We start from the raw sequence: 20,068 nt of genomic DNA, 5'->3' as shown, positions 1-20,068 counted from the left end.
GGTTGACCTTTAGAAGTTTACAAAATCATGAGGGGCATAGTCAAGATCTTTCCCTCCAGGTAGGGGAGTCCAAAACCTGATGGCATAGGTTCAAAAGGGAAATGTTTTCAGAGGATGGTGAGAGCATGGAACAAGTTGCTAGATGAAGTGGTAAGATGTAGTTAAGTGGATAGGAAGAGTTGAGAGGGATATGGGCTAAATGCAGGCAAATGGGACTAGTTTGGTTTTGGAAACCTGGTCAGCATGGACAAGTTGGGTGGAAGGGCCTTTTCCTTCTGTGACTATAATTAAAATAGCTGTAAATTTAACTTTGAAATTCAGGAATCTGAGAGTCTTTTAAACCATGAAAGATGCCACAGCCACTAATATATGTTAAAAACAAATTTAAAATTGAAAACACCTGAGAAGTCATGCCACCTTAAATCTGTTTTGTAAAACCCTCTCTACAAAATAATAGTTACATGTTTGTGATGCCTGAAAAATTAAGGGAAGCGATGGTAAATGCATCAAGATAATCTCATTAGGAGGAATTGAGTCACTAGCTGCACCCTGGACCATTGTAATAGATTTGGTTGGAGGGATTACAGATCAATTTTACTTTTACTTTTTTTTTCCCCCCAATTCAACCTGTTTGGATGTGTGGTGTGTTAGTCACCATTCTAAAGTGGGACTTCAGTCCAGAAGTAGGGACATTATCATTGTGCTACAAGACCCTCATTAATCCACACTGTATTCCACAATTAAAAAGGAGACACTCAGCTCACTATTGTGATAGAACAAAAAGTAACAAGAAACATTTTACTTTTGCAATATGGAAAATGATCCAGAATATAAGCAAGCAAAATTGAATGCATTTGAGACAAGATTTAAGTGTAATGAAAATACTTGCAAAATCAAAATTCTTCTAAAGCAGTTTTCAAAACAATTTCAAACACTAAGATTCCACCGCACAGGTAAGGCACTGGTGTGCTGACATCAGCTTCAAAACAAGAGGACGCTGCGAATGCTTTTTGAAAAAAAGAAAATTAATTAAGTTCATCACAAATGAACAGTGCAAATACAAAAAGTAACAACTTTAAAATGTTAAGCAACAAGGGAGGAGAGGGGCAGAGGGGAGTTGTACATGGGGTAGAAGACAAGAGATTAAGGGGCAAAAGGGATGATAGTGTGAAGTCAAAGTATTTCCAACATCTATTTTAAGCTCAATAATTACTTCTAGTCTGGAGTAGTTTTGAACAAAATTACTTCTACACCAAATGGTAAGTAAAAATAAAAAAATTAAACAAACTACCTGTTTCCACTGGTCATCAGATCAAAACCCTCATTGATCTGGTCAAAAGGGAGTGTATGAGTTACAAACTCATCCACCATTATTTTTTTAGCCATGTATTCTTGCACAAGCTTTGGCACACTCTCCACACTCTTCCACCCTGTAGAGTACAAAGTACATTTGTGAATGGTGGAATGTTTACAAGTGATTTGTGTTGCATTGATCGGAGGAGATGGTGGAAGCCACTTCAATAACAACTTTCAAAAGGGGACGGTATAAATTCCTCAAAGAAATCAAAATCTGTAGACTTGAAGCCAAAACTATACCAACTGGAGCTTTTTCAGGGATCCAAAGTCATGATGAGACATGGGGCTCCTGCACTAATTACACACTTTCAAAAAAATATTTTCTCCCGCTCTATAACTTGCAGCCTTTGAGCGTGGGTCGTAATATCTTGAAATTGATGACAAGCTTAGTTTTGTGAAAAGAGATGACTTTTTTAAAAATAAAAGTAATAGGATGTGGACATTCCTGGCTAGGCTAACGTTTACCACTAATAGCCTAGAGGGCAGTTAAAGTTAACAGTGCACTGGGTCTGGAATCAGATGTCGGCCAGACCAGATAAAGATGGTAGATTTCCTTTTCTATAAAAGGCCATTGGGTTTTTACAATAATTGACTGGTTACAAAAATCACCATTAGATTACCTTTTTATTGAACTTAAATTCAACCATCAGCCATACTGAGATCTGAACCCAAATTCCTAAGATGTTGGCTCAAGGTTCTGTATTACGATACCACTCAAACACTACTTCCCCACAGAACTTTTAAAAGTTCTCTCAGTAGATCTCCTGTTATACCAACTTTTATCTATCCCGAGTTGCCCTGCAGAGGGTGATATTGCAGCTCTTTGGGAATCCCAGGATTTTGATCCAGTAACACTGAAGAAACACATTTCCAAGATAGGATGGCAAGTGCCTTGGAGGGGAACTTGCAGGGTGTGGTGTACTCATGTATTTGTTGCCTTTGTCCTTCAAGAGGGAGGTGATCTTGGCAGGCAAAGGAGACTTCAGTTGCTGCTGATCATGGGTTTTGGAAGGTGTGAATGCATATTCAGTCATAAATAGCCTGCTTTGTTCTGGAGCGTTGTGTAATATTGGAAATGTACTTTTTCAAGCAAGTGGGGAGCATACGATGATAGCTCCTGACTTCTGCCTGTAATTAGTGGCCAGGCTTTGGGGAGTCAGCCACCATGGTTAAGGCTAGTCCAGTTCAGTTTCTGGCCTGCGATAGAGTCCAGCATACTGATAGTAACAGCCCTAATCTAAATTCAAAGTAACAAACAGAAGTGCAGCTTACAAGCTGATGAGTAGGTTAGAGTCAGTGAGCTGCACAGTATGGAAACAGATGCTTTGGTTCTGCTTGTCCATATATCCTAAATTAGTCTAGTCCCATATCCCTCTAAACCATTCCTATTCATATACCCATCCATGTGCCTTTTAAATTGTATCAGACTCCCCTACTTCCTCTGGCAGCTCATTCCATACATGCACCGCACTGAAAACGTTGCCTATTAAAGATCCCTTTTCAATCTTGCCCCTCTTACTTTAAACCTATGCCCTCTAGTTTTGGACTCCCCCACCTGGGGAAGGAGACCTCATGATTTTATAAACCTCTAATAAAAGGTCACCCATCAGCCCCCAACACTCCAGAGGAAAATAGCCCCAGCCTATTCAGCCTCTCCCAATATCTCAAACCTCGGCAATATTCATAAGTCTTTAAGCCCTTTTATGTTTCACAATATCCTTCCTATAGTAAGGAGACCAGAACAGCACACAGTATTCCAAAAATGGCCTAACCAATGTTCTATACAGCTGAACATGACCCCCTCCTAACGCCTGTATTCAATGCACTGACCAATAAAGGCAAGTGCAGCAAATGTATTCTTTACTATCCTGTCTCCCTGGGAGTCTGCTTTCAAGGAGGTATTAACCTACACTCCAAGGTCACTGTTTCCATTTGTTGCAACAGATTTACCATGAAAGAGAATTTTAATTGCAAGTGAATTGTACACAAAACCATTGACCTTGTTTTCTGATCTTTCAGTCTCCCTGGATCAGGATTTGCATGCTCAAAGATAAGCAAGACAACATAATAAACTTGCATTGAAATACAGTAAAACATTACATGGCATTTCACAGGAGAAATTAGACAAGCTATGATCCCAAATTGCAAGAGGAGGTCGAAGAAAAGTTGACCAAGCTTCATTAAGATCACAATAGGTTTTTAAAAGAGCATTTGGAAGCAGATGGAGGGGGCTCATGAATTGCCTGATTATAAACTACCCTGGGCAAGGTGAAGGTGGTGTTGAACTACCTTCTTGAATGTGACTCAACCCACAATTTGGCCAATTAGGAATCAACCACATTGCTGAGAGTCTAGAAACATGTGTTGGCCAGGTAAAGGCAATGATTACAGATTAAGAGCATCAGTATGCCAAATGGGTTTTTGCAACAATTGACAATAGTTTCAGTCACTAATGTGGAGACTTGTTTACAATTCTATTTATTCTGTTGAATAGAAGTTATGTAGTATTTAAATCTAGCACTTTGGCTTTTCAATCCAGTAACATAAATGTTGTTATACTTGCATGGAGGATATTTTAATCACAAAAAAGAGGCAATCATATTTTACTGCCCTACCTGTTCATGTAAGATTTAACATTTCTGACAATCAATTTTATTGGAAGCTTGAACCTTAACTATCCAGCATAATATCCCCTTGCACAAAGTTACTCTACCTTGTGGGTTCAAATTTTAGCATATATAAATACTACCACCTTCTCAAAAAGAAGACATCCTATTGAATTGTATTATATTGGAATCTTAGTCTGATCGGTATATGACTCAAGCCCGCAGCAACCTAATTAATTCAACCATCCTCAAATGGCCACGTACATCACACAACGGTACTTTTTCCAAGGGCAAATAACAATGACTAATAAATATTGGTCATGACAACAAAGTCCAAATTCTGTGAAATTGCTAGAAATCAAGAACATTGTATTGCTGATTGTCTGTTGCCTGCTCTTTAGTCTACATTTGGGTGTGCACACATTCTTCCTGACACTAGAAATTAGTGCAACTTTAGGAATGATTTAACGTGAAGTGCACAAAGTCCTTATACTGTGGTTTAAATACACCACAAATTTGCTCAAGTACAAAAGATTTGATGGCTCCCAAAGAGAGTTAATGTGTATCTTCATGTTGTAGTGGAAAACAGAAGAAAACCAGGGGTTCTCATTAATACTGTTTTACCTCTCAGACAGCAATGCCATGACAGATTTCTACCGTAGGTCTTTTGAACATAGAAATACACAGTCTCTAGAGGCTTACAAATATGACAAGATTTGTAGAGATTTTACCTCCAAATGCTGTTCCTTTCCACGTACGACCAGTCACCAACTGGAAGGGCCGAGTTGCAATTTCATGTCCAGCAGGTGCCACCCCTATTATCACACTGGTTCCCCAACCCTTGTGGCATGCTTCAAGGGCAGCTCTCTATGTTGCCAGAATTTTTTTGATGGATGGATCGAAAGGAGGAGAGTTGAAGAGAAAGAAAAACAAACAAGTTTATAGGTTAAAAATCTCCAGTTATTTACAACAACTTAAAGAATTTTAAAACACTTGTAGATACTTCCATGCTGTATAACTTTATGACTCATGGCCACATTAGAGTGTTCTGGACAGGTGACCATAAATTTGGTCGAAGTAGTAATTCAAATGTCTGAAAAGGTCAAGAGATATGGAGAGGGGACTTCAGAATTCAGGGCCCAGACAGCCGTGAGGTATGGCTGGCAGTGGAGAGATGGATATCAGAACTGGAGCAGAGATCTGAGGGCACAGTTTACACGGATGGGGAAAACAGTACACAGTGACTGCAGTATAGGATGGATCATTTTAACCATCCAAGACATGACTGACAGAACCACTTGTCAACAGAGTCAGAGGTCACAGACAACTCATGCAGATATTTCATTTCCAGTGATGCTTTTTTACACTGGCTTTCATACAATACCTCGATTTCAGCAGCTCAAATTTCTTTACTAAGCCTGACTTCTCCCCACCTTCTGAAATCCCTGGCCTCACTCCAACCCATGTCTGTAAACAACGATCTTTGTACTCCAACAGTTCTAGCCTCTGGTGCAATCCCCAGTTTTAATTGCTCCAGTCTGGGTCCTAACCCCCTCACTTTTCTCTCCTCTGAAAAAAAAGAACCCTTTAGAACTTTGACAAGAGGTTTTGGTCACATAACTTAGGATTTAACACTGAATGATGTACAAGACATATTGAGTGTCACCTGGGGATGCTTTACTGGAGCACCATCTTCCAAATTCAAAACCATTTTGATTTAGAAGGACAAGAGCAGCAGATTCATGGAAACACCACCTCATGTAAGTTCATCTCCAAGCCACTCACCCTCCCGACTTGGAAATATATGGCTGATAAATCCTGATATTCCCTCCTTAAGGGCATTGTGGGTCTATCCACAGCACTTGGACTGCAGCGGTTCAAGGCAGCAGCTCACCCCCACCTTCTCAAGAGCAAGTGGAAATGAACAATAAATGCTGGGTCAGCCAGAGACACCCAAATTCCACCAAAGTTTTTTTCAAAAAAAAAGACAAAGTATAGTTGCTAAGTCAGCACAAGTTACTGGTGCTTACATAAAACATACATACAGCGAACTGTGTTTTAACTGGCACCCTTGATAAACCAGGGAACATTATATACCTCAAATACTACGATCTACTACATCCGAGTATTTATGCTGCAAACAAAATATAACAGTGACATTTATACCCCCATTATGTTTCTATTACTTAGTTTTTTTTAAACATCAGTTTTACGAGGTGTGTTAACGTTTTAAAATGATTTGAGGGATGTTGGTGTCTCGAAGCTTCACTTGATCAGGGTGTACTGCGGTTATGTGTACCTGTTGACTGTCCAGAATATTTCATCAATTGGCATTCTCCTGATCTCATAGCTGCTGCTTAATAAAAACTTTGCTGTGTTTTTAAAAAAAGTACGTCATACATTTTCTTGGCCCATCCTCAAGTATTTGATGTGATATCGTTTGTCATGTTTTAAAAAAAGATAACATTTTTCAATAATCTATTAGGGATGGAAGTCAATTGAAAACATCAAAACCAAAACTATTAGACTTTGCTCACAGCATGTGTTGGCTCCAGTAATGTAGAATGAAACTGATATCTTAGCTCATGTACTAACAATGTCAGTGTGCATTTAACATTCAGCATCAAGCAACAGGAATTGCTAAACAAATGCATCCCTCACCATGGTCTTGACATTACCAATACACTCAAAGGAATAGTCCACTCCACCATCTGTTAATTCAACCAAAACTTCTTGAATGGGTTTTTCATAATCCTTAGGGTTGACGAATTCAGTTGCACCAAACTCTTTAGCCTTTGCAAACTTGTCTTTGTTGAGGTCAACCCCAATGATCCGAGTGGCACCAGCAACCTTACATCCCATAATGGCTGCCAAACCCACTCCTCCCAGTCCAAACACAGCACAGGTAGAGCCTGGATGAACCTACGGTGCAACAAAGACAGACAGACAGTCACATTAGCGTAAAAGTACTGTGGGTGCTGGAAACTTCAAATAAAAACTGAACATTGAAGAAACCCAGCAGATCTGGCAGCATCTCTGGAGACAGAAACTGTTAATGCTTTGAGTCTGAAAAGAATCTTCAAGTTCTGATGAAGTCATACCAGACTCAGAACATTGACACATTCTCACTGCACAAATGCTGCCAGAACTGCTGAGTTTCTCCAGCTATTGATGCATTTATAACAAAGTATGCCAGCTATTTAAAAGGACAGAAATTCACACCGATTGCTGACCCTGCCCAGAAACCTTCCTAAAAGGATTATCCTCCCTGCAATTCATCACTCCGTTTTCATCAACTAGACTGTGGGCAATAATCCACAGGATTGAATTTCCCAAAACAGATGATGCTCAGGTAAACTTCTGAACATGATCCAGTTAGTCAAGTGAATGGGTTCAATAACTGATAACACTTGCTTATTACATTGTACCTGGACTTAACTACTGGGAGTGTACATTTCATTTGTTCACCACCCAAACTCTTATCACTCAGTCCCCATTGCTTCAATGTGAAGTTAACTTTTAAAATTCAGGCAGATAGCATGAACTCAATTTCCATTAATCAATTCTGTTATGTTAATTGCAGTCATTGCTTCAAGCATCTCAAACATATCAATAATTTTGGACAGATTCAGGTGAGTAGTTCACACCTAGTTAATCCACCAAATAATGAAGAGAAGACTTGCATTCAGAGGACCCCTCAATTTCAGGACATCCCCAAGTAGCTTGCAGTCAGTCAATGATGCAGCAAATTCCCACAAACAGTGGGAAAACGTGCAGGTAATCTATCTCAGTTGTGCTTCTGTTGAATTGATGTTGGAGGAATAACATTGGTAAGGAGCAAACATTCTCGTTCTACAAAACAGTCCCAGCAGAGAGGGCAAGAACTGTTTAACATGTTATTTAAAAAAATAACACTTTTCACCCTCACAGCTGTGTACTGGGAATGTCAGACTTTATTTTGTTATTAATTCTCTACAGTGGAAATTTAACCCAGGATTTGCTGATACTTGAGGTCAGAGTACCACCCACACTGAGGCAGGGTTAACTTTACAATTTAACCAAAACAAAATTATTTTGGTTCATTAAACAAAGCCTCATTACGAATAGCCTGTGAAAGAAATATGAAATAAATCATTTTCAGGCAAACTTTTTAAAAAATATAAACAAACAACTCTGCATTTTGAAATAGAATTGGAGTAAACTATGCAAGACAAATTTGGACTGCAGATGATCAGTTCACACTTGGCTAGTCTGTAAACAAGCCAGTAGCGTTATCTGGTTCCACAGTAGCCCTTTTATTGTCGGAACTATTATTGTGTAAACGCAATGGTGTAACCAAAAAATAACCACACGCAACTACATAGAACCTTTCATGTCAGGATATCCCACAGTTACTTTGCAGTCAGCAGGCTCCCAGATCTGATAATAGTAAGATAGTAGGCCTATGTTACTGGTTGAGATAGTTATTAGTGAGGACAATGGAACTCATTTCCACCCTCTTATTCATAATTACGTCATGGGATCATGAAGATCCACCTGAGTAGACAGATGGTGGCTTCAGTTTAATGTCTCATCCAAAGACAAACCTACACTTGCAGCCATTCTTCAGTACTGTATAAGAACAAAGAGTAAATGTAGTTAAAATTCAGGAGAAACCTCTTCAAAGAATAACTAGTAAACATACAGAATTTATCAGTACAAACAGAAGTGGAGACAGATAGCCTAGATCTTTTTAAAGGGGAGCTCAATGAAAAGGAGGGTAGAAGGAATAGAAGGCTACGCTGATAGGGTGGGAAGAGGGTCCTGTGGAGCATATATAGAATCAAACCATTAGACCCGATTGTTCTATGATTCATGAATGTCCTGTTGGGAGAGAAATACACTAGGTTTAGAGTCTGGCCCTCCCGGTGACTCTAAACCCATGGAAGTGAGGTGGACCCTTTACTGCTTCTGGAATGGCCCAGAAAGTTACTGAATTCAAAGCAGCTGGGAATGGGTAATAAATGCCGGCCTCACCAGAGACACCCATATCCCATGAAAGTATTTTAAAAGAAAGTATATTTGTACTGGCACCTTGGATTGGAAAAGGACCTTGATTTTCAGGGTGTTAAGTGTTTAGAATATCCCTGAAGAGGTCAAACAGACTCTTCATCTGATGAGAATCTCTACCTGTAATTGTCAAACTGTAGGAAGATCATTTGGGAAGTCATCAGACACATGGAATGTGCAGAAGCAAAGTTGAGACATCGGAGTAAGCTCAAGTCTCCAAAAGTCCCATCTCCCTGACCTTCAACCTCCAGGTGCCCTACACATGGTAGAGACTACAGCTCAAACACTGGACTCATCAGCCATCCCAGAACCCATCAGAGAATAGTGGGAATAAGTCATCCACAAACCCCAAAAGGAATGCCCAAAACAACCTGTAAAATATCATGGATGCAAAAGATTAAAAGCATGAAATAAAACCAAATATTTACCTTGGCTGTATTGACAACTGCACCATAGCCAGTGGAAATACCACACCCCAACAGGCAAACCTTATCCAGTGGAGCTGCACTGTCAACTTTAGCCAGTGAGATATCTGCAACAACAGTGTATTCAGAGAAGGTGCTAGTCCCCATGTAGTGGTAAACCAGTTGGCCCTTACAGGTGAATCGGCTAGTCTTATCAGGCATCAGACCCTGGCCCTGGGTCACCCTGAGAAGGTACAGATGGACAATAATTCAGAACCAAGCCTTTAAACATTTGGAGAACATGTCACTTTCACAATCCATGCACGCAAGTAAATTACTCACACATTCCAAAGGTTCATCAATATTAAAACTGCTTTTTAAGAAAAATCTTCTCCAGGATCAGATGTTACAAATGTACAGATTTCATTTTGTTGAATTAATTCACCAGCAACTTGCCTTCATAAAACACATTTCAGTCAAGAGTAAAATGTCTGCAGGATTTGACACTGAGTGCACAAGGAGCTACTGGGGCAAGTAAATGAAAACAAGGTCAAAGAGCAACTTACATTTTACAAGGACAGGAAATTCCAGAACTCAGGTAAAGATAGAACCAGCAGTGGGAGGAGTTAAGAATTAGGGGAGCATAAGGGGTCAGAATTGGAGGAGTACAGGTATTTCAGAATAGATTACAGAGATGGGGAGGGGCAAATCTTTCAAACACAGGATGGAAATTTTAAAAATTAAGGCATTGCTAGAACTGGATTCAACCCAAGTCACAAGACACTGGCTGGATGGGACTTGGCGCCAATTAGGACATTGTATCTCTTTCAAGAGAAAGAAATGTAAATCAGCAGAGCTTATGGCGATAGGACAGATACCAGGACTGACTGGACAGCCATGTGGCTGTCACAGGTGTTAAAGACTCCATAACACCATGTCAGTTTACCTAATGCTCCTACACAAAGCTTAATGTACTTCTAGTTCGATAGTTATGCATAACATGTCAAAAGTATAGAAACTATAAAATATTACAATTTGGCATCATAACGTGACAATATCTCCTCCTTTACAAGTATCAATGTCACATTTTAACAATCTTATGACATTCAGAATTAGAATTTGTTAGACTAACCGAGGAACTTAACAGCTGTGATCCAATGACTAAGGGTTTACACAAACAGGTCTTGCTCTGCTCGGCACTGTTAAATCAGTCATTTCAGAAGTCAACGAAACCCCGAGATTTTTAACCAGGAAAGGAGCCTGTATACAAACTCCAGTGACCCTATTACAATGTCTCGGAGCCCTCAGACTTTGGATTTTAAAGCAAAGAAGAGAGAAAGTCTTGCAAGTTTGGGTCATGTGAACAGTTTGGTTAACCTTTTAGCATATTTTTTTCTGTTGCTGTACACAATTCAAAGACAGGGTTTTCACAAGATTAATGCACAATATCATAAGGATCATATTAAAACAGAGGTCACGTTTATCCAGAAAGACTAAACAGGTCGAAGACAATTTCTCAGAAGAGAGGACCATGTGGCAACACAACACAGAACTTTAAAATTATAAAGGAATTTAACAAGTTGAGAATTTAACAAGCTCTTTGTACTTTTTATAAATGACTTGGATGAGGAGGTTGAGGGGTGGGTTAGTATGTTTGCTGATGACACAAAGGTTGGAGGTGCCGTTGATAGTATCGAGGGCTATTGCAGGCTTCAGCGAGACATTGACAGTACGCAGAGCTGGGCTGAGAAATGGCAGATGGAGTTCAACCTGGATAAATGCAAAGTGATGCATTTTAGAAGGTCGAACTTAAATGCTGAATATAGGATTAAAGGCAGGATTCTCGGCAGTGTGGGCGAACAGCGGGATCTTAGTGTTCAAGTGCATAGCTCCCTCAAAGTTGCCATCCAGGTTGATAAGGTTGTTAAGAAAGCATATGGTGTTTTGGCTTTCATTAACAGGGGGAATCGAGTTTGAAAGCCGCGAGGTTATGCTGCAGCTCTACAAAACCCTGGTGAGACCACACTTGCAATATTGTGTCCAGTTCTGGTCGCCCTATTATAGGAAAGATGTGGAGGCTTCGGAGAGGGTGCAAAGGAGGTTTATCAGGATGCTGCCTGGACTGGAGGGCTTGTCTTACGAGGAGTGGTTGACTGAGCTCGGACTTTTCTCTCTGGAGAGAAGAAGGAGTAAGAGAGGTGACCTGATCGAGGTGTACAAGGTAATGAGAGGCATGGATAGAGTCGATAGCCAGAGACTTTTCCCCAGGGCAGGACTGACTGCCACGAGGGGTCATAGTTTTAAGGTGTTAGGAGGAAGGTATAGAGGAGACGTCAGGGGGAGGTTCTTCGCCCAGAGAGTTGAGAGGGCATGGAATATTTTACCAGTGGTAGTCGTGGAAGCACAGTCATTAGTGACAGTTAAGTGACTGCTGGACATGCACATGGCAGCAGTGAATTGAGGGGAATGTAGGTTAGGTTATTTTATTTTTGAATTAGGATTATTCCATGGCACAACATCGTGGGCCGAAGGGCCTGTACTATGCTGTACTTTTCTATGTTCTATGTTCTAATATATTTATGCTCATTAGTAGAAAAAATATAGCGACTAAATTTATCCTGATTCCCTATTGGATTTACTTTTTTAGCCTAGGGTGAAAGAATGCGATCTTGCTACCACAGGGTGTGGTCAAAGAAGTGACTAGTACAAATATTATAGTGCAAGTCAACCCCTGAACTTCAAAAAGCCTAAGTAGAGGTCAACTTACACGTAGAACATGAAAGTGAAACACCAGTCTGGATGATCACTGCTTTAAAATGCCACTTGTACCTGCCATAAAGACTGGGCTTGTTTTAACCTCTTACATTTCTTTACAACAGTATATAGCACCTGCTTATTTTTTTATTACACACAAAACCTAATAAATGAAAGTACAGTAAACAAAAAACAAAATGGAGGAACATTAAGGCTGATTATGACTGTTAACAGAACAGTTCATGACCAAGTGGGGATGGTCAATTTGTACACTGTTACACAGATAAATGGGGTCTTCTTATACACTAGATCAATTTATAGGCCACAATCTAAGGGGAAAATAAACAAATACAGGCAAAGAAAAGGTAATTTAAAGATATGCTGCAGGGGCAGGTTGAGTAAATTGAACCAAAAGGAAGCTCACATGGAATGCAAAACACTCAAACAAACTGGCCAGGCCAGATAGCCTGTAACTCTGCAGTAAAATTCCAAGATATTTTATTCAGTAGCTTGAAAACATAAGAACATGTTCCAATATTTACTGGCATCCCCTGGGGAATGTGCCAATGTTCTAATGCTGCCCCTTGCATAGAAACATTTGAAAACCACCAAGTTAGATCAAGACACTTAAAGGCATTTTATTTTTGCAAGTTTAAAGCAAAGAGCAAGAAAACGCTACCTGATCTTCTGGCAGAGATTGGTGTTGGGGTTCAGGCAAAACTTGCAAGCCCCACATTGTGGGATGTAAAGTGGAATTACTCGATCCCCTTGGAACCAAAACAAAACATACATTTAGATAAAGCCAAAGTGCTTAGTGCCACCGTGTCAACATTTTGTACTCCCATCATATCCCAAGAGGAATAAGACTTTAGGAACAGACAGTAACATAGAGGCTGCTCGGCATCTTAATTTAATTTTCCTAATTCTATGTTCGGTTCTATAGCATTTAATACACTCACTCAAAAATCTAAGCATGCATGTGCAACAGGCAAATGATGTGTTGGCCTTCACAGTGAGACGATTCAAGTACCGACGATGGGATGCCTTGCTGTAACTGTACAAGGCCTTGGTAAGACCACACTTGGAGTACTAGGAGGCGCTTTGGTCTTCACACCTGAAGAATGTCTGGCTATGGAGGGAGTGCAACAAAGGTTTACCTGACTGATTCCTAGGATGGCAGGACAAACATGTGAAGAGAAATCAGATTGGGTGGGAGTTTAGAAGTACAAGGGTTGGGATCTCAGAAACCATAAACTTCCAACAAGGCTAGACAAGGTAAACGCAGGATGGATGTTCCCAATGACTGGGGAGATCAGAACTAGGGGTTACAGTTTAAGGATATGGTCTGGGCCATTTAGGACTGACAGGAGAAGAAATACCTTCACCCAGAGAGAATGGCGAGCCTGTGGTATTCTCTGCCACAGGAAGTGTTTGAGGCCAAAACATTGAATGGTTTGCAGGGAGATAAGATATAGTTCTTTGGAATAATGGGATCATAGGATACGGGGACAAAGTGAAAACAAGAGACTGAGTTGGATAATCAGCCATATTAAATGTCACAGCAGGCTCAAAGAACCAAATAGCCTACTATTGTTCCAGGTTGCTATATTTCTTTCATTTACAGTTCAAACTTTTTAAAATTGCTTGACCTATGCAAAACTGTTCACACCACCCATGAACAAAATATATGTGTCAAACTGATACACCTGCTTCCTAACACCATCCATCCACTGGGCAGGTTACACAGTTGCAAGTCTCTGTACCCTGTGGGGCAGGTTGTAGTAGATTGATTAAGCATGGGGCAACTTCATAAAAATACTAAAGGAAGTGGGGCTTGCGAAATGGAAGACATTTCAGAAATCTTTAATATTGTCAAGCATTTTAATGAAGTAAATAAGGTTAAACATTTCCCAATAGCGTGAAGGTCGGTCACCAGAAGACACTTAAGGGGACAGATGATGTAAGTTTTTTTTTGAAAAGGATGACTTATGATATGGAGTGGGCTGCCTGAAAGGAGAGGTTAAAGAAGATTCAATTGTAACTTTCAAAAGAAAATTGGATACATACTCAAATAAATAATTTTGTGGATGTGGAACTACTGGAAAGCCCTTTGAAAGAGCCAACATATGGATAAGTGGTTGAATGGCCTCATCCTGTGCTGCAAGATCCCATACCTCGTTATGGAAATAGATTTCTGTTCCTGATGGTATATGGCTCAGTTGTTTAGTTCCTGGATGAAGCAGGCAGAACCTGTGGGTGTATTTGTAATGTCTACCAATATTGACTGTAGTATTACAACTTCACCGAACCATTTAGCCCGAGTACACTCAATAAGACTAAATCAATACTCCTGGATAAATTCAAAGTTTAATTTCCACCCTCATACATCACTCCTTTACCTGCTTTGACACGAGTCACTCCCTCTCCAACACTTTCCACTATCCCAGCACCTTCATGTCCGAGGATAACAGGGAAAACTCCCTCTGAATCTGAGCCACTCAAGGTGTAGGCATCAGTGTGGCAGACAGCAGTGGCAGTAATCTGATGGGCAAACAGTGTAACACAGTTAGACAAACAAATCTCACTCTTTCTACACGCACACATGCGTACTTTAGCCCAGCAAGTCCAAACTCCATTCATACCCTAAATAAGTCTCTTCCTATTCCTCTTCATCTCATTCCTCCATACCTTTCTCCCTCACGTGCTGAACTCCCTGCTGCAAGCTCCACACCTTGACCATTCTCTGAGAAAGCAGGCTTCAGCTGAATTTCCTATTTGCATGTATTAGTCAGAACAGATGAAACAATAACTGTTTCTGTCTCTGCATATGTTGCCTAACCAGTGTATCTTGTAAAGGTCACACTTTTTGTCCCAAGTTTTGGATTGCACATTAAAAAGAGGTGTATTGCCAAGAACAGTGAAAGGAGCTGCTGCACTTTTTAAGCAAGTTGCTGGAACTCACTAAGTTATCTTCACACTGTTGCTACATTCAAGTAGTGGGGAGGATGTTTGAGACCCAATGGCCCAGTGAGTGTATGTTCAGAAGCTTTGCACAGAGGCAAGCTTCATTGATTTTAAATTAAGGCCAACTGTGGAGGTCAGGAGTCAGAATGACAACACCTCTGTGACTAGTTCTTGGAAGGTGACTGCTGGTGTATGAACAGAAAATAATTAAAAGAACCTAAAATCAAGGAGATTGGAGATCAGGAGGACTTAGCAGAAGTAGTCAAAAGAGACTTCATCGATCCTGTGGACTGGTGCTATTGAACTGTGTTCCCCTACCTTTTGTGCATGCTTTTGAGAGAGTGTGGTTGTGTGCACGCTTGCGAAAGGAGTAAAGTTTAAGAGTTAAAAAGTCAATAATTCATTTTGGTTCCCTTTGCTTAAAACTGATTTCTTTGTTGTAAATGTTGTTACTTGTGAAGTTCAGATATCTGGTTAATGCCTTCTGTTATTTGAGTGCATCAGGTCATAAGTTGGAGATTTTAAGTAATTTGATTAAAACTTTAACTTTTGTAATGATTCCAGGAATAGCAAGACTTGAGTACTGCCATGCTTTCCTGAATGGTTTGAGACAATTTCCCCACCACTTTCTATTTTGAAGTCAGATCTCCAGCACCTACAATATTTTGTTCTTCCACCCATTTGTATAAATAACTCAATTCCCCTTTGAAAGCAACTACAGGGGATTCTGCTATAATGTGACAGTTGCATTCCAGCACAAATCACGTTATAGAAAATCCCGCTACAGAAAAATGGGGCCTGTGGCAGAAGCAGTGTTAGGGGTTGACCACCAAAAAAAAAGTGTAACACAAGAGGATAGTATTACTGTCAGCAGGTATTCAGACAGGTTGGACAGCAGCTTGAAATCAACGATGGTGAGGCTGAGCTCAAAAGACTTCCACTACCCACTACAACCCTACGTGAAACGAGCCAGCACATCAGGTACAGCCTTCATTACAAGAGACTGTTTGCTCCTTTCTGATATCCTTTACCAGGGCTTCAAATGAAGCAATCAGTTACTCTTGAATATTAAACAAGAGTCAACACCAAGCCAGATGAGGATAGCTGATGGTCAAAGTTGGTTTCAGGAATGTTTTTGAGAAGGCGAGGGAGGGTTACTAATTACTAAGGAAATTACAAAATTTTGGAGTTTGGCAGCTGTGAATAAGGCAAGTGCAGTAGAGCAATAAAATCAAGCATGCAAGATGCTGGAACTGAAAGAACACAGATCCAGACTAAGTTGTGGGATTGTTTGAAATTGCAGAAAAATTAAGACAAGTAAGACTACACAGCATTTGATAGCAAGAATGAGAACTTTACAATTAAGGGTTATGGAGCAAAGATCGAGCTTGATTGAAGGCCTAGTCAAAAACACTGAAGGGCAGCATCAACAGTAGAGTCACAACAAGCCACGACACCGGCCCGAATACAGGTAGATGGCAATAAGCCATAGGCAGCATCACCCTCTAATCATTATGACTGCCTCTTCCACATCCTTCTTCCAGTTAGCCCCTGATCACAAGAACACTGTAGGAATCATGAGCAAAGGGTTCCTAACAAGCAGGATGCCAACTCCATGGAATTGCCTCATAGCCAACACAAATTCACATTTTAGAAATAGCATTCCCCTAGTCATTAATCATGTTTAGCCAACCCACATTGCCGCAGCACATGTTACAGCAGAAGTCCCTGTATTTAATCTCCCCATTTATATTCACAGCCTTCCAAATGATCAGAACTCACTGCAAACATATCTCTTCTCTTTACATCTGTGCCAGAACGTATTACGTTAAGAAAGCTCAGTGCACAAAAACACAGGTTACTAAATGTTCTTTAGTTGGAAATGGAATTTACAAAATAAAACTTAAAAATTAGCTGAATTACTGTTACAAAATTTTAAAAGATGTTTGCAAATGGTTTCATTTTACTCCATACCTTAATTCGAACTTCATGAGCTTTGGGAGGTGCAACTTCCACTTCCTCAATACTAAGAGGTTTTCCTGCTTCCCAGGCAACAGCAGCTTTACATTTGATAACCTGTTAAAACAGAAATCAATTACCAATTAATTTCAGAGACTGCTGGAAGTGGACAGGCAACAGCACTTCTAAACTAATCCCTCAACTGTGGGATTAGTTTTGAAGTGGGAACTCTGGGACACCTCAAGGTAAAATAAAACATAAATGAAACTTTGCTCTCCACTGCCGTCCCACATTTAAGACGCAGTGCAAAAAGCAAAACGCAAAATCAACTGCCCGAAACGTCAGCTTTTGGGCTCCTGAGATGCTGCTTGTCCTGCTGTGTTCATCCAGCTCCACACTTTTGTTATCTTGGATTCTCCAGCGTCTGCAGTTCCCATTATCTGATAGCATTGACTCTCTAAACTAGTTTTATTCAAATCATCAATACCCTCTTGAATATCCCGACTGCACCTACCCCCAGGCTGTGCAGAAAGGTTGCTTTTGTCACCTCGCAATCTTAATATACAAGTTACTTTAAACCCGTGCCCTTCCCTTATTGCTGATTCTCCTCCCAGCAGCAAGTTCTGTCTCTGGCAGCTGTCCAGACGCCTCGTGGTTTTGAAAATCTCCCCAACAGCCAACTTTAAAAATTCCATAAATGCCCAAAATCGTAACTAACTACCAGTCCTCTGTAAATGCCCCTCTTACAAAACGAGGACAGGCCTGAATTGTTGCAATTACTCACCCGGAACCCCTCAGAATACAATGTTGCACCATGACCTGTTACCTCGCAGAGAGGATACATTGCAGTTACTCTCACGCCAACTGCTAGCTGTCTCTCTGACACAGACCGAGACTTAGCTCGCACTCCCTCTCTAACACAATCTGAGATCTATCCTTTTCTCTTACCTTGCCCTCCGTCCCCGCCATATTTCTCAGCACTCAAACCACCGAATGCGCAAAAACGATGCGCCAGAAAGAAAGGGGCGGGAGGCTGGTTGCTGGTCCTCACTTCTATTGGTCCGATCCGACGTCAATCAGAGCCTATCTTCCTCTGACTGGGCGAATACCGTTTGGTGCTGACGTCCGTCTCCAAGGTGGGGGTGGGGTAAGGAGGAGGGATCACCCATAGCCCCCACCTCCCAATAAATGGGTTGCAAACTTTTCTGGTACGACTGGTTACGATTGCAAATAATTCAGGAGCGGGAGGGTTAAAAAAAAATACCCTGCAGGGACGAAAAAAATCAAAAGTGTTTCGAAAGGCAGTCTTACTGCCACGTTCGCAGGTGTCTCAGACAGAAGCAGTGAGTAAGTGGTGACTAAGTGGTTGTATCAGAGATGTCGAAATTACTTCCCAATCTATTGCGCCAGGCGGGGACACGATCATGAACTTGAGTCTTATCTGAGACTGCAACATTACACAGTCGTGCAATTCATGCAAAACACACACACTTTCAAAGCAGGTAGAACAAACTGCAAATACGGCTGCTTTGCTTCCGAAGTTTAACTTAGGAGTGGATCCCGCAAGTGACTTGGTCCTTTTAGATTGTAGCACATGGTTGTCTAGCACAACGCTGAGAAAGCCAGGTTCAGAGTAAAACATACAGACACATAGCTCTCCATTGAACAAGACGATGGATTCATACAAAAGTGGAAAACTGGATAATGGAAATCTGGCCTGAAAGATTATTACTTCCAGAGATGTTGCCTAGTCAGCTGAATGTTTCATAGAGTTGTAGAGTTGTACGGCATGGAAACAGACCCTTTGGTCCAACTCATCCATGTCGACCAGATATCCTAAATAAATCTAGTCACATTTTCCAGCATTTGGCCCATGTCAGTTTCGTTTCATTGCAGGCCAAGCAGGAGCACAAAAGCTAACGTTTCAGGCCTAGACCCTTCATCAGATAGGGGGAAGGGGAGAGGGTTCTGAAATAAATAGGGAGAGAGGGGGAGGTGAACCGAAGATGGATAGAGGAGAAGATAGGTGGAGAGGAGAGTATAGGTGGGGAGGTGGGGAGGGGATAGGTCAGTCCGGGGAGGACGGACAGGTCAAGGAGGTGGGATGAGGTTAGTAGGTGTGAAATGGATGTGCGGCTTGAGGTGGGAGGAGCGGATAGGTGAGAGGAAGAACAGGTTAGGGAGGCGGGGATGAGCTGGTCTGGTTTTGGAATGCAGTGGGGGAGTGGGAGATTTTGAAGTTTGTGAAGTCCACATTGATACCATTGGGCTGCAGGGTTCCCAAGCGGAATATGAGTTGCTGTTCCTGCAACCTTCGGGTGGCATCATTGTGGCACTGCAGGAGGCCCATGATGGACATGTTGTCTGAGGAATGGGAGGGGGAGTTAAAATGGTTCATGACTGGGAGGTGCAGTTGTTTGTTGCGAACCGAGCAGAGGTGTTCTGCAAAGCAGTCCCCAAGCCTCCACTTGGTTTCCACAATTTAGAGGAAGCCACACCGGGTATAGTGGATACAGTATACTACATTGGCAGAGGTGCAGGTGAACATCTGCTTAATATGGAAAGTCATCTTGGGACCTGGAATGGGGGTGAGGGAAGAGGTGTGGGGGCAAGTGTAGCACTTCCTAGGGCAGTTATTGCAGGGGCGGGGTGTGAGGGATATGTTGCAGGAGACACAGTCAAGGGCGTTCTCGACCACTGCGTGGGGGAAGTTGCGGTCCTTGAAGAACACGGACATCTGGGATGACCGGGAGTGGAATGCCTCATTCTGGGAGCAGATGCGGCGGAGGTGAAGGAATTGGGAATAGGGAATGGAATTTTTGCAGGGGTTGGGTGGGGGTGGTGTATTCTAGGTAACTGTGGGAGTCGGTGGGCTTGAAATGGACATCAATTTCGAGCTGGTTGCCTGAGATGGAGACAGAGAGGTCCAGGAAGGTGAGGGATGTGTTGGAGATAGCCCAGGTAAACTTGAGGTTG

The 20,068-nt window shown here is 41.4% G+C and overlaps 1 protein-coding gene across 1 annotated transcript; it reads right to left on the bottom strand.

Annotated features, from left to right (window-relative positions):
* Positions 1–766: 766 nt before the first annotated feature.
* LOC125459267 (alcohol dehydrogenase class-3) lies at positions 767–18,172 on the bottom strand. The gene is made up of 9 exons (XM_048545521.1): positions 18,041–18,172; positions 17,108–17,209; positions 14,569–14,710; positions 12,849–12,936; positions 9,440–9,659; positions 6,624–6,884; positions 4,694–4,829; positions 1,292–1,430; positions 767–1,006 (listed from the first exon to the last, which is right to left on the bottom strand). Exons 1-9 carry the CDS (start codon positions 18,059–18,061, stop codon positions 982–984), a joined length of 1,134 nt encoding a protein of 377 aa, XP_048401478.1. The 5' UTR covers positions 18,062–18,172; the 3' UTR covers positions 767–981.
* Between the last annotated feature and the right edge of the window lie 1,896 nt (positions 18,173–20,068).

Source organism: Stegostoma tigrinum, chromosome 1 (genome assembly GCF_030684315.1).
Source record: "Stegostoma tigrinum isolate sSteTig4 chromosome 1, sSteTig4.hap1, whole genome shotgun sequence".
In the NCBI taxonomy this organism is placed as follows: domain Eukaryota; kingdom Metazoa; phylum Chordata; class Chondrichthyes; order Orectolobiformes; family Stegostomatidae; genus Stegostoma; species Stegostoma tigrinum.
The sequence above is the reverse complement of the archived record's forward strand: the minus strand, read 5'-3'. Positions and strand labels throughout refer to the sequence as shown.

What these genes read in the sequence shown, in the direction of transcription:
- LOC125459267 (XM_048545521.1), bottom strand. Translation starts at nt 18,061, where the DNA reads ATGGCGGGGACGGAGGGCAAG. An exon ending in AGTGACTCGTGTCAAAGCAG is followed by an intron (nt 12,937 to 14,568) that starts GTAAAGGAGTGA and finishes TTTGGTTCCAAG; the next exon opens with GGGATCGAGTAATTCCACTT. An exon ending in GAAAGGAACAGCATTTGGAG is followed by an intron (nt 1,431 to 4,693) that starts GTAAAATCTCTA and finishes TGTACTCTACAG; the next exon opens with GGTGGAAGAGTGTGGAGAGT.